Here is a 16,896-nt window from a genome sequence, read left to right as displayed (position 1 = left end):
TTAACATGTTTAATTTTTGACCCTTTTGACCTTAATGTAGACCAATTTGAAAACGTGACAATACTGTGCAATGAAAATTTCTTGCTTTTGCACCATATTGTGCAATTGAAGATTTCTTGTTATTGTACAATACTCTGCAATTGAAGATTTCTTCCTATGGCACAATACTTTGCAATCTTATATTTCTTGAATACACGGTTAGATTTGGCATATCAAAGAATCCCAATTATTAATTTTTTGATGAAATCAAACAAAGTTTAATTTTGGCCCCTTTTAGCCCCTAATTCACTTTTGACCAAAACTCCCAAAATCAATCAAAACTTTCCTATTGTGGTTATAAACCTTGTTTTAAAATTTAATAGATTTATATTAACTTTACTAAAGTTATTATGCAAAAATCAAGAAAATTGCTTATTTTGGACCTGTTTTTGGCCCCTAATTCTTAAACTGTTGGGACTAAAACTCCCAAAATCAATCCTAACCTTCCTTTGGTGTTCATAGACCTTAAGTTAAACTTTCATAGATTTCTCTTATCTTTTACTTAAGTTATTGTGCAAAAACCAAGAACAATTCTTATTTGTGGCCTTTTTGGTCCCTTATTCCTAAACTGTTCAGACCAAATACACCAAAAATCAATCCCAACCTTTCTTTTATGGTCAAAAACCTTCTGTTTGAATTTCATAGATTTCTATTCAATTTCACTAAAATAAAAGTGCGAAACCAAATGTCTGTGGACGACGACGACGACGACAAAGCGAAACCAATATACGACCAAAACATTTTTAATTTTTGCGGTCGTATAAAAACGTCTATAGAGACTAGTACTAATACGTGTCAATCCATTATACTATTTATAATTCTAATCATGACGTTTTGGAAAAACACTATGCATTGCATGGACAATATACGGTAAAGTATTATAAATGTGGTCGAGATACTTTTGGTTGATTGTCATATATACTATGCCTTCATTAATCTATTGCATAGGTAACTATATATTGCTCTCTCTTCTACAATCTAAATCATTATTTGATAGGAGGCAGTAGACCAATGACGTTGTTATATGTCAATTATTACATTTGAAATCGGACTGAAATTTGTCTTACTTCAGAAGACAACACGTATTCGTTGAACTATTAAAACATTACAGAACTTACCTGCATCAACATAATCGTAAATAAGTTGTTTATCTTCATTTTTCGGATTGCCTTAAGTCATTTCCATCTGAATAAAAAAAAAAGGACAAGTTTGGAATCATCGTGTGAGTATCGTTATTCTTTATTTATAGATAGCTCTTTTTTTTCTAAATGTTTGTTACTTAATTTTAAAGTTATGAGCATTAGATCCGGATTCCAGACAGAGAAACAAGAAGTTATGTAGCTATCCAATTTGTTGACAATAAAAGCAATTCAAATTTGGTTTACTTTGAATATGCAAGCTTAATATTTGAAACATTCAAAAACCATCGGTATTAATATATGTCTTTATAAATCAAAAAGGGAAATGGTGAATATGCCAGAGGCAACAACCCGACCAAAGAGCAGACAACAGCCGAAAGCCACCAATGGATCTTCAAAACAGAATGAACATTCCACATCCGGAACTAGGTTGTACTCAGCTAGAAAGTTAATAAAATTGTGTACTAGTTAGGTAGAAATAGACATCACACTAAATTCCAAAACATAAACAAGATATAAAGAACTAAAAAAAAACATACAAGACCATCAAAGGCCAGAGGCTCCTGACTTGGGACCGACGCAAATATATGGCGGTGTGAAACATGTTTTGTGAGATCTCAACCCTCCCAGCATTACTCTAGCCAATGTATAGCAGACGTACACAACAAAATTGTTTAATTTAGTCCTGGATTCAGGTATTTATCCCAAAAAATGGTCAAGAGGTTACATTTTTCATATTTTTAAATTTGGGATCCCGCTGAACCAAATAATTATAGAGGCATTACCGTTACTAGTTGCCTGTCAAAGCTCTTTAACTCTAATTTAAATTCCAGATTTGAAAAGTTTTTACAACTTTATTGTATCATGTCAGATGAACAAATTGGATTTAGACCAGATTGTAGAACATCAGATCATATTGTTAAATTAAAGACTATTCTGGATAAATATTCAAATAATCAAAATAGTATATTTCTGTTTTATTGATTTTAGAAAGGCATTTGATTCTGTCCTACACCCTGCACTTTTATTCAAATTAATAAAAGCAGTGGTGGTTGGAAATGTTTTATCCTTACTGAAATCCATGTATAGCAATATAGAGCTTATAGTTAAATTAGATAATTCTTCACTCTCAGAGGTTTTATCTAGTGATGGTGTGTTCCAGGGGGACAATCTTAGTCCAAGTCTTTTTAATGTATTTATTGATGACCTAACTAAGTCATTTAATACTTCGTGTTGTCCTGTATCACTTGGATCACAGTTCCTTACTAGTTTATTGTATGCAGATGATTTACTCCTTGTATCAGAATCAGCTAAAGGGTTACATAATCTTATGAACAAGGTTTATAACTATTGTGAAAATTGGGGGCTTGAAATAAATTATGATAAATCTAGAGTGATGATATCTAATAAAAGTGGACGAATGATATCTAGAAAATTTATATAAACGACAAGAGTATTGAGTCTGGTTATAAATATAAATATTTCTTTGTTATATTTAGTTTGAATGGAAGTTTCAAGTGTGCCCTCAATGACCTAAATTCAAGAGGTCAGAAGGCATTTTTTAAATTGACTAATATATTTACAAATACTCCTTCTGACATTCAAAATTTTACATTTATATTTGATCAAACTGTAAAACCAGTTGTACTGTATGCTTCTGAAATTTTAGACATGTTTGACTCCAGAAAATGTAATAAAATGTAATAATATGTAATAATATGTAATAATAAATATAAGTGAAAATATATTTGACCAGATTTTTAATACTGTACCAATTGAAAAGATTAATCTTAATATGTTCTGAAAATTGCTGAAAGTAAATAGAAAAACATGTAAACTGGCATTGTATGGTGAGCTATGCCGTTTTCCATTATATATTGATATTATTATGTCAATGGTTAAGTACTGGATTAGATTATATAATGATAAACCTAAAGATGCTGTACTGTTAGAAGCATTAGCTGAAAATATTACTATGATAGATATTAACTAACTATGATGGCCTAGTTGTATTAAATGTATTTTGAATGAATATGGATTGTCACACTTTTATAAGAATCCAAAATCTATTAAAAATGTTTTTTTTGTTAGTATTAAGAAAGTGTCTTACGTGTAAATTTGAAGAAAAAAACAGTGGTCTCAGCAATTACAAACAAGTAATAAGTTGAGAACATATAGATTATTGAAGAATATTTTTAAATTTCAAAAATATTTATCTGTTGTAAATAATGATAATGATAGAGTAAGTATGGCAAGGTTCAGAACCAGCAGTCATAAACTTCATATTGAAATTGTTAAATACACTATACCAAAAACTCTTATAGATAACAGGATTTGTAAGAACTGTAAATTTGGTTGGAGATGAGCTACAACTGTTAAAAAAAAACTTTACTTATTCCTCAACTAATGTTTCTCAGTTTATGTGGTTGTTAAGTAATGCAGACACTGAAGTATGTAAAATTATAGCTTAGTACATAAACATGTGTTTTTTACTTAAAATATAAGTATGAAATTTTTATTTGCTGCTTATAATGTAAAATGATTACTTATATTTTTTACACTAGAGTTACTCCCCTTGGAACACATATACTTTGATACTTGTGTAGTAATAATTTTAGGTAAGATTGTTTAAATGTTATTTTATGTTGTATCTATGCTTTTAATGATAATGTTCATAACTGAGCTTTCTATAATGAAATATTTCGTATTTTGTATTTCGTATAAAAAAAAATGCAAAACGGTTTAATTTTCTTTAGGTATAAATCCACTAATTAATAGCCCCATTGCTTTTTCATGCAAAATTCTGCAATGTCAAACATTAATTGCTTTTTTGTCTTATGTTCAAATAAAGTGACAGTTCTTTCGTGTCAGCTAGAGGTATGAAACTACGGACCTGTTGGCATACTACCGGAGGTGTCAAAATTCTTCGAAAGGGCCATATACCAGCAACTAATAAAATATTTTAGTAAGATTTTCCATCCTTCTTTTTCAGCTTTTAGACCTGAATATGGCTGTTATACAGCACTTTTAAACGTCATTGAGGACCGGCAAAGAGCAGTCTACAAAAAATTATTACGGCTGTTCTTATGGAACTTTCGAAGACCTTTGACTGCCTACCTTTACTGTTATTAAAGTTGAAGGCATATGGCTTGACAAATGAGGCACTTAAACTTATCGACAACTATCTGTCGAACAGAAATATTGAAGTGGGTGCATATTTTAGCACCTGGTAAAACATTTATACCGGTGTACCGCAGGGCTCAATATTGGGTTTCGAGTTTTTCAATATTTTTATAAACGACATTATCAATTTTGTAAATGAAAATGAGTTGTACAACTATGCACATGATAACACATTGTCACACTCAGGACCAGACTTTAACGGATTAGTTTAATCTTTGAAAAAGAAAGTGAAGTTTTAATAGATTTGTTTGCTAATCCGGATAAATTTCAAGCTATTGCCATTGGCAATAAATCTAAAAATGGGTATTTTAAATCCAATTTGGACGGGAATGAAATTTCATGTGGCACTGAGGTAAAGCTCCTGGAAGTGACTATAGATTATCATTTCAAGTTTAAAACACATATTTCTAAAATATGCAAAAAGGCATCAAGGCAGTAAAATGTACTAAAAAGAATTGGGAAACATCTATCTAAATTGGGATAGTAAACTATTTATCATTCTTATATATTATGTCAAATTTCAACAATTGTCCTGTTGTTTGGCATTTTTGTGGGGAGGATAACACTAAAAAAAAAAAAAAAAAAATACAAGAACGTGCCTCCAGGTTCATATATGAAGATGTTAATAGTGTCTATGCAACTCTTCTGTTAAAATCTGGTTTACCTTCTTTAAAAATAAGACGTCTACGTATAATGGCAATAGAAGTTTTTAAAAGAGAGTCACCAGTGTATCTCCATGATATGATTAATTTTAAAAATGTATCTTCCTCTCTTAGAAAGCAACAGAAGGTTGAAGTACCACAGGTGTGAACAACACAATTTGGACTTCACTCCTTAATGTATGCTGGAGCTACACTCTGGAATGAGCTACCTGACTCGATACGTGAGTAGTCGAACCTGAACCAGTTTAAAAGTATGATTTTTGGGGGATGATTTTTTTTATGTTTTTCATGCTACTTTTAGAACTAGTTAAGCTTATTTATTTGTCTGCTTTGCATGTGCTTATAATCTAGTTCAGTGCTTTAATTGCTTGTGCTTGCTTTTATATATATAAACTTTGCTTTTACTTACATGACTTATGCCATATACCTGTCTCTATATTGGCTATTGTGTGTGCTGTATACGTCCTATATGTCTTAATATTGTATGTGTAGTTATTGTTATTAATGTCGGCAAAAAGCGCTACAGAGCTTATGTTTGTAGTATTTCATGTAACCCGACTTAAAAAAAAATCTTATTTTATCTTATCTTATGTCAAAACTGTACCTTACCTTGACTTGTGCTGACAAAAGCAACTACCTTTTAATTGCATATTAGAGCGTACTGGTTCCCGGAATTTTGATAGAACAAACCAGGAACGTCTGATCTGAACAATAGTCGAAATGAGCCCTTTTTACTAAAATTGAATAAACTTCTTTATTATTCAAATTAAACTTTTAATAAGGATTCTTGAGTGATCCCAAGTCCCCAATCTTTTATATGGATACTACAACTACCCAAATATTGCCACAATTGACAAAGATACAGCTATGCGTAGGAACTATTTTGTTTAAAATATATACTACTTTCGTGTACGTTTTTTTTTCGACCGGGCCTGAATTAGTGGTTCTTTACCTAGAGCTATTTTCGATAGTACAGTTTTGTTTTGCTGACGTAAATCTGTATTTAAATTTACTGATGTTAAGATTCAAAGAAATTAAAATACAATGCACGAATAGCTTCAACCCAGTAAGGCATCCGATTTTAGGGTAAAATTATAATATTCTATATATAGAGTTTCAACATAGTTCAAAATGTAATACACTTACGCTTAATGTCATTCAACTGAAACAAGAGCTTTTTGTTTTCTTAACGAATATTCAACAACATATATCAATTATTCCTGATTTATGACATATACATTTGTTTTACAGTAGTTATAGACGAATGTATCAATTATCAAACCCTATCCGGTTCCTTTTGTTATCAATAACAACTAATTATGATTACCGCATAGACATTTACCACTAGTATCGCAATCAGGATTTCTTTTACAATGCAAATTATCTGAGATTCTCGCATTTCTTTTTTTTTTTTATTATTGGATTGCAAAGTTTTTAAATTTCTACGTAATGTTTTCTATATCGTTGGGTTCTTATCTTCGAATTTCATTTTAAGCCACGGCGCTTTCGGCTAAACTTAAATTAATGATATGTTTTGTCTCATTCGTTTTTCCTACTAATTTGTTTCTTGGCGGGTCGTATTCAAATTACTTATCAATATTCCTTGTGATAAGATAATGATACAAATTGAAATAAGAATTTCAGATGAAAGATGACGTAATAGATTATTAAACAAATATATACCGTTACTTATATTGATGAAGTCCTATAATGGTTTATTTTCACATATTCAGACTTGGATTGAGAGTTGTATCATTGGTATTCATACAACATTATATACTTCATTAGGGTAAAGCTGATAACCGTAACTGCATTCACGGTCATCCCAAGATGACGTTTTGGGGCATATTTGATAGATTTTTCTTTATTAAGCTCGAATCAGAGCGTTTTTTGATGACTAAATCAATTAAAATCTTTCACAAAAACTAATCGAATCAATTGAAATAGACACTTAAGAGCAATTCTACATAACTGTCAAAGAGATATCAAAGTTCTCAGAAATGGCATGTCTCAGAATTAATTGAAATTCATATCACATGTTTGCTTAGTAATACTAATTTATAAAATTAAGTTATTTTTTCTAAATTCAATTCATGGTTGCCATGGGTGACGGGCAACCATTTTTTGATATTTCTGCTCATTTTCTGGAAAAAATACTAAGATTTTGTCAAATTTGAAACATTTATTTTAGAGCATAAATACAAAACAATAAGTATTGAATGACATTAATGTTCATAAACTGCATTTCTGTTACTATAAAATAAAAAGTATAAAGTGTCAAGTCCAATAAAAAAAAATTTTTAATGGTATCTAAATAGGGTACTTTCTCCAAAACTCCATTTCTGGAAAAAAGTGATTTTCATCATTTTTCAAATTATTCTCCAAGAAAATTGCAGTGTAGAAAAATCTTAAAACTTGCTATCATGTTTCATTTATATATGTTAAAGAATTTATTAAAAAATTGGATCGGGTAATTTGGGGGATTTATAAAAAAATCATTCCGAAGATGAGACAAAATTCAATATCTGGAAAAAACCCATATTTTCACCAATTTTCAAAATATTTTTTTAAAAACCCAAAGGGTAGCATATTTCTGAAACTTTGCTGAGGGTTAAAGTAACTTATGTTGAACATTTCTGCTAAAAATTAAATTGGGTATTTTTTTTCTCGGTTTATAGAAAAATCGTTCCAATGTGGAGGCAAAATTTGATTCTGGAAAACCCATATTTTTACTTTTTTCAAATAATCCTGTAAAAAAAGCAACAGGTAGAGTATTATTGAAACTTTGCTTAATGTTTTAGTAAGTTATGTTGGACATCTCAGAAAAAAATGGATTGGGTAGTTTTTTTCTTATTTTTTGAAAAATCATTCCGAAATTTAGGCAAAATTTGATTCTGGAAAACCCAAATTTTTACAATTTTTTTTAATTGTTTTTTTAAAACCCCACAGGGTAGTGTATTTCTGAAACTTTGCTCAATGTTGAAGTAAATTAAATTGAAATTTTCTAAAACAAAATTGGTTTGGGTATTTTTTTCTGTTTTATAGAAAAATTGTTCTGAAATTCAAGCATAACTCCATTTCTGGAAAAATCTAAATTTTGACTATTTTTCAAATTATTCTCGAAAAAGGCCACAGGGTCATGTATTTCTGAACTCTACTTAATGTTCAAGAACCTTAACTTGAACATTTCATAAAACAATTGGATTGGATATTTTTTTCCAATTTATCATTTTTGTAGAATAGTATCTTAGAATAGTTTAACAGTTTGGTCAAAATTCTATTTTGGTGTTTTTTTCCTGCAAAATTTTATTATTTTTTCAAATTATTCTTAAAAAAAATCCCACATGATAGTGCATGCATTCCTGAAACTTTCCTTAATGTTAAGTAACTTCAGTTGAATATTTCAGAAAAAAAATTGAATGGGTATTTTTTCTAATTTATAGGGTCCTAGTTCTGAAGTTTGATTGAAATTCCATTTATTAAGGTTTTTTGTCTACAAAGTTCTTCAGCCCTCCCAAAAAGGGTAGAATATTTCTGTAAATTCTGTCTAGGTGGAAGTTTCTGAGGTTGAACATTTCATAAAAACAATAGACCAGGATTTTTATCTATTTATAGTAACATAGTTTCAAAGTTCAGTCAAAATTCTATATAGCTTGAAGAAGAAATAAAAAATGTTCAGGTTTTCAAATTATTAAAAAAAAAAAGGTTAGGAGGATATTCCTGAAACTTGTCTTAATGTCGATTCTACATTAGTGTTAAATTTCATGGGAAAAAAATGGCATTGTCTATTTATAGTTAACACAGTTCAAAGTAAAAATTCATGAGTATCTGTTCAATCAGTTTAGCAAAGAACTCTCAATGTCAGAAATTGCTTGTTCCCTCAATGCTCCATTCTTTCTACAGTGTCTAGAGAAAAAACTTGTTATTTGCTGTGGAGTGAGAAACTCTTCAATTGAAAATCTTCTGGTCCCATCTGCCTTTTTCACGCTCCTCATAACTACGGCAACATTTTCAGGGTCTTCCTTATGCCCTGTTTGAAGTCCTACGTTAAACCTTTCTATCAAAAACTTCTTCTGATTGTCACTAAATCTCTAATTTTTTCTGTCAGTTTTTATTGCCCAACCACGAGATAGATGGTGTTCTCCTTCCATTTCACCACAGTTTCCCGTAAGAGTAATTTCTTTTGAATTTACTTGGGATTCTGCTAATTTGTCAACATATTTAGTCTTCAGCACATCTGCTTAACTGACTATTTCTGAATGAATTTCACAGTTGTCCAGAATTAAATGGTTGTTAAAGTCCTGATGGGAGTTAAAAGATGCAGTGCATCCATCATTAGTACATGTAAATATATCTTCACTTTGTTGGGTTGATGAAGATGATGCAGATGCTGCTGCTGCTGTTGTTAATGGTGATGATACTGGTGATGACGACTGTACAAGAGGATGGAAGTCAACTATTTCACTTGGGTTTTCAATGATTCTCAATTTCGGCACAATGACATCTGCTAGGTTTAATGGTACAAGTTTACCTGCAAAGGATAAAGCAAAAAATGCAAAAAGGCCTAAAAAATTGATAAAAGATACACATTATACAGACAATTATATTCTACTATCAACCTTTAAACTATACTAATACAGGTGTACAGATAATATGAAGTAGTATATGTGTAGTAGATGACAATGTGGTCTCTTTGTATCCTGCTCCTGTCGTGAATGAATGGTTATGACCAATTACTGTTAACATCACAGTTCAATTTGCGGTCCTAATTGTGGAACGTGTTTAAGTCATATTGATTTCATAGCAACTCCAATGATTGGATTAGAAAAAAAAATTATCAAATTAAATGCAGGATAAAATCTGGCAAGAATCAGGATCTGCTTATTTTCCTGCAACACCTAAGGTTGTTCCCATTTATTTTAAGGACACAACTACAGTCCCTTTACTTTAAACCACCTACTACAAAAAGCAGAGGATGAAAAGGCACACTTAACATAAATACTTCAATATTGAACCTAGCCTCATTCCCCAAGATTTTTTTATGGGACTGTGTTACTTTGGCACTTATTCAATTCTAAATTACCTGCTCCAAGCTTGTAGTGTTTCCAGACTTTTACACCATTTTCAACAAACTCAAAGTTATTCATGGCTGATATAGATGGAATTTGAACTTTCTGGTGAGGATGTGTAGCACTAGTGTCAGTTTCAACTAGTTTTAACTACATAGCGCACTTTTTTGGATGTTTTTTCTATTGCCTACAATATAAAATTGAATAAAATAAGTTAACCAAATTGTGTTGTGCACTTATATAACCAAATACAACAAGTGAAACTGCGATCTACTGCTCACTGATGATACCCCTGCCGCAAGTGGATAATATAAATGGTGTAAAAATATACAAGTGTTCGGTAAACAGGCAGTTGTCGAGTGATGAATCTGAAAACGCATCACACGGTATAGCTGACTTATATAAATCCTGAAACCAAATTTCAGAAATCCTTGTATTGTAGTTCCTGAGAAAAGTGTGACGAAAATTTTCAACTTGGCTATCATGTGTAAAATCATACAAGTGTTCGGTAAACAGGAAGTTGTCAAGTGATCAATCTGAAAACGCATCACACGGTATAGCTGACTTAGATAAACCCTAAAACCAAATTTCAGAAATCCTTGTATTGTAGTTCCTGAGAAAAATGTGACGAAAAATATTCATGGGACGGACTGACTGACGGACGGACTGACAGACAGACAGAGGTAAAACAGTAAAACCCCCCTTTTTTAAAGCGGGGGTATAAGAGTATACCCCCCTTTTTTAAAGCGGGGGTATAATTATTTGAAACAAAATGTTAAAACAAGAAATTAGTAAAGTTCCAGCTACAAATAAAAATCTAGATATGACAAACTAAAGCTATTTTTGTGAAGCAACACAACCTGTCAGACTGAAGTTAAATAATATTCTTATAATACATGTATGGAGATTTAATAAAAAAAAGTGTAATAGGTGAACTAAAATTTGTTAACAGTTCTAATTAAATTATGTCAACAATATAACAGTATATATATACAAGGTTGATGCTGTTGTAGAAATCATGCATACAGAGTTCATGACCTTGTATTTTAAAAAAATAATGTAGACATTGCATTAGAGTGAAGATAACAGAATGATATTTAACTATAGATATGATACTTCCAGTCCACATGTTACATGATAATCAAATAAGACCATGCACATCTTTACAAATTATGATGAAACCACACTGATTATTAGGGTTAAAGTCTAACATTGCAAATAATATTTTAACAGATCCAATCATATTTGAACAGCTGCGTATAAGATTTCCTGTTTCATATAAACTACTAGAAACCAAAGCTTTCAAGTGATTGTAGGCTTGGCATACTTATTGTGTAATTCATTCACTCGTAGAAACAATGTTTTACAAAATAAGTAAAATACACTGCAATGTAATGCACTGTAATGCAATGTTATGCAATGACATGTTATGTAGACATTTACTTACTTCTTTCATCTGTGTTGCTGTCAAGACATCATTCCCTTGGTTAATGTATCTCCTTATGCTTGATTTCAGCATTGCTGCTGTACGGTCACATGCTCCCTTTCCACTCTGTGCTTCACAGAAGTCATATGAAGTTACAAACTTGCTACAATATAAAGCATATATTGTCTCTGAGCTTTTGTAACAGCCAGCATTGTCTGACCATAGATGGATTTTGTCTATGCTGTTGTCTTGTTCTTTCAGGTCATTGACTATATCAAGGATGACTGCAGATGTTGCATACGAGTCTTGTGGTATTTGACCATTGAAAATATGGTTGAAAGCTAAACTTTCAATAACATTTCTTCGACGAAAAGCTACACCTATATGCCAAGAAAGACCTCGTTTAGCAAACCAATTGCTCTGGTCTTCTCTGTACCTTCGTGGGAGGAACTTCATCGCCCAATCAAGAACTATCAAAATGTCATTTGGACCCATGGTGTTCATTATTTCTGTTTTGGCTTTCTCTTGATGGCAAGTTCTTATAATATGTGTCTTCCAGCTGAAAATATTGGTTTGAGCCTGGGATAGTTTGTATTGGTATTCATCCCTGCAGTCTTCTTTTTCATTCAGATCACTGTTAGCAATCAAGCTATTTAATGATGACAGCAATTCAGAAATTTGCTCACAGTTGCAGCAAACCATTTCATGATTATGACCACATAAGCAACTAAATGCTTCTTCTTTGTCGCAAAGTGCAAATATTCTGCAATGATCAGGAACAGTTGCCAGTTCAGAAATGTGAACCTGAAATACAATTTTTTTTTTTCATACCTTGACAAATGCTTGTGAAGTATATAAAGGTAATATTTGTCCCTTTTTCATGTTTTTATGAAGCCATTACTGATTTATCTAATCTGTCTAAACTCATTATAATAGTTAAGAAGAAATCACAAAACACGAACTCAATCAAAAATGTAATGCAATGTTGATCCACGTAAAAAATGTATTAATATATATATATATATATATCATAAATTATTTCATAAATGCAGTTACATGCCATTGTATAAGCATTTTTACCCTTTTGATTATGATGAGTTGTGTGGTATTTTTTGGCATCTGTTTATAAATGGCCACTTCCAATTTTGCGTACTCTCAAAAACCTTTTTCTTCAACGGAAACAAAAATGGAAAATTTACAAATAAAAATATGTTCAGATACTTTGACATGGTGCTGTTCCCTTTTGTTTGATTGATATTTGTATGTTCTATACATTATTAGCAGGCTGCATATATTGGAGAACATGTGGCGGGAGTTGGATATCTTTTGTTTGTATTGCAATTTGTGATTATTTTATTATATTCCCTTTAGCCATACATCGGTTCGAATCCCAGCAAGAAAGAACAAAACATTTGCGAAAGCAAATTTAAAGATCTATCATTGTTGGGTTGATGTTCAGACGAGTTATATATATATATATCATTGATTTTTCACATTTATGCACATTTCTAATATTTACAGTTTCTGCGGTTCAATTATGGGCTTTGACACATATCCCGATCATTTCTTTAAAAATGTTGATTAATATTTTTTTACCTTGAAATCTGTTTTCAAATATCTTTTACATTCTTGAACAATGTCTGCATAATCCGTTGCTCTTTGATCTGTCAGTGCACCAACTTGACACAACTCTTGTACAACATTACAGATATCCTATAAAGATGAAGCAAAACCATCAACAAAGCCAGACTGCAAATTTGGATATTGATAGGCAGAAGAAAGTTATTTTGTGAGAATTATCCAACAAAAATGTTTTTAAATATCAAAATATATAAGAATATGAATGAAAACCTAAGAAGTTTTCAATTAATTCCCATGAGTAGTATAGGTGGAGCTGTGAAAACAATTGGGTATTCTTTAAAAAAAAGACAAAGTCCATGACTAGAACACCCCTAAAACAATTTATCAAAAAAATAGTTGAAAAGATGAAAAAGATGGAATTAAAATTTCACAAAATTCTGTCAACTATATTTAAGAGAATTTGCGGATATAAAAATTGTACAGGAGGACGGACCGATTTCCTCAGTCATTATGATGAACATGTATGTTGTAGTTCAAATGTTTAATATTATTAGTCCCAACTATGTTAAACAGGGTCCATTAATCCCATATTTCATATTATCATTGCTTATAAGTCCCAACTATAATATAACAGGTCCATGCATTGAAATCAAAGTAATGTGATTATGGTATACTAACCTGAAAAGCCCTTCCTCCTTCAGCAATAAAGTAATCTATTCCTTCAAAAGCTTTTCTTACATTTGCTGTACATTCAGTTAGAATTTTAAACATTGTACTGTCTCCTGAAAAGTAATAGAGTTTTATAATATAAATTAAACGAATGTCCCACAACAAACAAATGTGATGCATAAAAAATCATTTGTATCGCTTTTCATATCTTTTACTAAAGATTCACTCACTATTCTAAATTAAAAATGAGTCTCTTGCATAATTTTTATTTTTAGCAATCAAGTAACAATAGTTGAGGGCTATGGATAGTTTGAGAGATTATATTATTTCTTTAAGTCTTTTTTGTGTTACGAACTTTAAAATACTAGTTTTAGATAAATTGATAACATATACATTGTTTACAGATGAAATAATATAAATGGGTACATTTACAAAAACAATGAAGTGATTCAAGCTGTCATGGCAAAAAAAAACAGGTATTAAAAAAAACCCTCACCTAATGGTATCTCTTCATTTTCAGCACAATACTGTTTGAACTGCTGAATAATTGCAGCTGGTGCCATGCATCGTATCACATTGGGTGTTTCAATAATTTTCCCACTAGACAATCTCATTTTTCTCTCACCAAATGGCAAATCTTTTATGATGTGGGATGATGTTATAAAATCTAAAAAAGAATCAGGCTTGTGTGGGTCCATTTTCTGTCTGTGATGCTCTGTAATAGGTGGAGGTAAAGCACATCCATAAACTGCTGAGTGTTTTTTGGCGATGTAATATCTATACTCTGTGATGCCAGGAATCTTTTGAGACATCCCTTGAAATGACAAAGTTGTTGACAAGACTGATAATATCTGTCTCTTCAATTGCCATGACTCTGCTTTGCTATAAGATTCAGTCAAAGCATCTACTATTATACAATCTGTCTCAGTTTCAGCTGGTTGAATATTGCACCCATTAACTGATGAATAAACATCTTGAAGAACAACTTCTGTTTCATTCCTGAATAGAGTATCCACGACAGCTTGAAAAACTTCTTTTATCTTCTGAATGTACCCTTTTTTTGTTTTATCTGTATATGAGGCCCATGTATAAACTGGTATGTTGACATTGGCAACACCACACAAACTTAGAAAATGATTTAAACTTTCCAACTTGCCACAGCACTCATAACTGTTTTGACTGGATTGCTAAAAATAGAAATGCAATAGATTCATAGATATATATACAAGTTAATCATGTCAATTGAAATTATCTCCCTTATACCACTGACCTAATAAAAAAAATATAATTTGAGTTGCTTTAAATAGTCCCAATATTTGAACAAATTTACAGTTTTAGATTAAATATCTTTAATATATTTGGTTGATATTATCCTATTATTGAATTTGAATATAATACTATGCAATATAACAAAATCAGGATAAATTCCTTACACAGTGTATTACCATTGTTATTCCAACTGATCCGGCGGAGCTTACGTTTTAATTTGCATAAGGACAGTCTATTTTAAGATGTGTTTGATAAGGATGATTGCCGTTATAATTATAACTGATTTCTAATCACCTATCAGTGTCATCAAAGGAATTTTCAAAAGAATAACTGGACACTTCATTGATGAGTTTATTCTAAAACACCTATCTATAGATGGATTGGTTTATTGTGAGCGAAACGGCTAAACTCCTCCCAGTCAAGTGAAATAAATTGAGTAATACAACTGTCTTAATACAGAATTTATCGGGTCAATTCTCGTATTCTCTGTAATTGATGCCAAGTGATGGCATTAGCTCAATAAACCTTAAGTCCAGGTGAGCTTAAGTGCAATTTTTTATGTGTTGTTTTCCTATGATTTATTATAAGGTAAAGGTCAAAGCCACTCAAAATGTAATCTTTCAATAAGATATAGTTACAAACTTTTTTTAATGCAATAAAAATGTTGAAAGAGAGATAACTGTGACAATGAGGATTCAAGTTACAATGTGTGAGGAACTTTACCTGTGACAAAAACGCTTGCTCACATGTAGAGGGAAATGAGTCTTTTGGTTTCTTCTGCCCTTTCCTGGACCGGTCAGTGGAGTCAGCTTGCTGTTATGGAAAGCCTGTTAAAGCTCTCAAGGAGCTGACGAGGTTGTCATAATTGAAGTGATTGATATAGTCCACTTTCATCCCATTGTTTCTGTAATGGTGTGCTGCTATGAACCAAAAATTAGAACACATAAGCCTTTTGCTAATTTTTAGTATGTTCTTAAATGGAGATTGTTGTTGAATAATTTGAACTGTCTCATGCAGGGCCAAGGACCCTGACATAGGACTTTTGACTCAAGGTGAAGACAGCTTCAAAAGAGTTGGCGCGGTTGATGGTTCATGCGAACTACAATTGAGTAAACCCCCAAGTCATGGATTTTGCTGTGTACTTTTGGTAAACTTGCGTTGTACTGGCTTAGGTCAAATTTTGGATTAGATGGTGTGTCCATTGCAGGAATTTCAACTTCTTCATTTGGATTGTCCAAAGATGACAGTTGTTATAAGGTACCCAACTGTTCAAATGCACTTTTAAAATGAACTGTGCCTCCTTCCTAAGTTCGTGTCAGCTTGCCCATTCGTCTCACCAGAACATTGAATATCTTTTTGGTCGAACCATCAATTCCGCCAAGCAATTATAACTAGCCTTGTTGTCTATCCTGTTTTCAGACTGCTGAAGTTGCTGAGATATTGCTCTCATCTGTTCGTTATTAATATTCATTGCCCTTTTCTGCTTAGCTTGAATCGTAATGAGACCAACATGTATTTTATCAATTCGCCCATCGCTCTGTTATTTGTTGCGGTAAATCTCAGCTTTTCTTTGAACATTAGATTTACTATCTGCTAAATATTCTTGGTACAATATATTGTTTAATCGTAATTTATTTCTGAGCTGTCTTCTGTTAATGCGTCTTTTCCATATCCTCAAGGGATTCAGTTTCTGCCATTTCAATCTTCTTGTCCTTGTTGTCCTCAATTCTTGCCATTTCACTGATATATGTTTAGATGATTCTCAATCCACAGTTTAATATCTCAAATTGCAAAATATTGCGACCCAATAAATAAGAATGGCACTGAATAATATCTTAGCAGATAAATCCCAAATCATA

The 16,896-nt window shown here is 31.6% G+C and overlaps 2 protein-coding genes across 2 annotated transcripts in view; both read right to left on the bottom strand.

Moving 5' to 3' along the window:
• The window catches only part of LOC139503835 (uncharacterized), an 86,599-nt gene extending 80,839 nt beyond the window's left edge, over positions 1 to 5,760 (bottom strand). The window contains exons 1-2 of the mRNA XM_071293776.1: positions 5,633 to 5,760; positions 1,158 to 1,224 (exon numbers count right to left, since the gene is read on the bottom strand). Coding sequence (XP_071149877.1) covers positions 1,158 to 1,196 — 39 coding nt within the window. The 5' untranslated portion in view covers positions 1,197 to 1,224; positions 5,633 to 5,760. The remainder of the gene's footprint in view (positions 1 to 1,157; positions 1,225 to 5,632) is intronic.
• Positions 5,761 to 7,185: 1,425 nt separating this feature from the next.
• LOC139504408 (uncharacterized) lies at positions 7,186 to 16,508 on the bottom strand. The gene is made up of 7 exons (XM_071294489.1): positions 16,434 to 16,508; positions 14,265 to 14,955; positions 13,778 to 13,881; positions 13,115 to 13,231; positions 11,540 to 12,322; positions 10,107 to 10,279; positions 7,186 to 9,554 (listed from the first exon to the last, which is right to left on the bottom strand). The coding sequence occupies exons 1-6, from the start codon at positions 16,506 to 16,508 to the stop codon at positions 10,229 to 10,231; spliced, it is 1,821 nt and encodes a 606-aa protein (XP_071150590.1). The 3' UTR covers positions 7,186 to 9,554; positions 10,107 to 10,228.
• Between the last annotated feature and the right edge of the window lie 388 nt (positions 16,509 to 16,896).

This window comes from Mytilus edulis, chromosome 14, assembly GCF_963676685.1.
Source record: "Mytilus edulis chromosome 14, xbMytEdul2.2, whole genome shotgun sequence".
In the NCBI taxonomy this organism is placed as follows: Eukaryota; Metazoa; Mollusca; class Bivalvia; order Mytilida; family Mytilidae; genus Mytilus; species Mytilus edulis.
The sequence above is the reverse complement of the archived record's forward strand: the minus strand, read 5'-3'. Positions and strand labels throughout refer to the sequence as shown.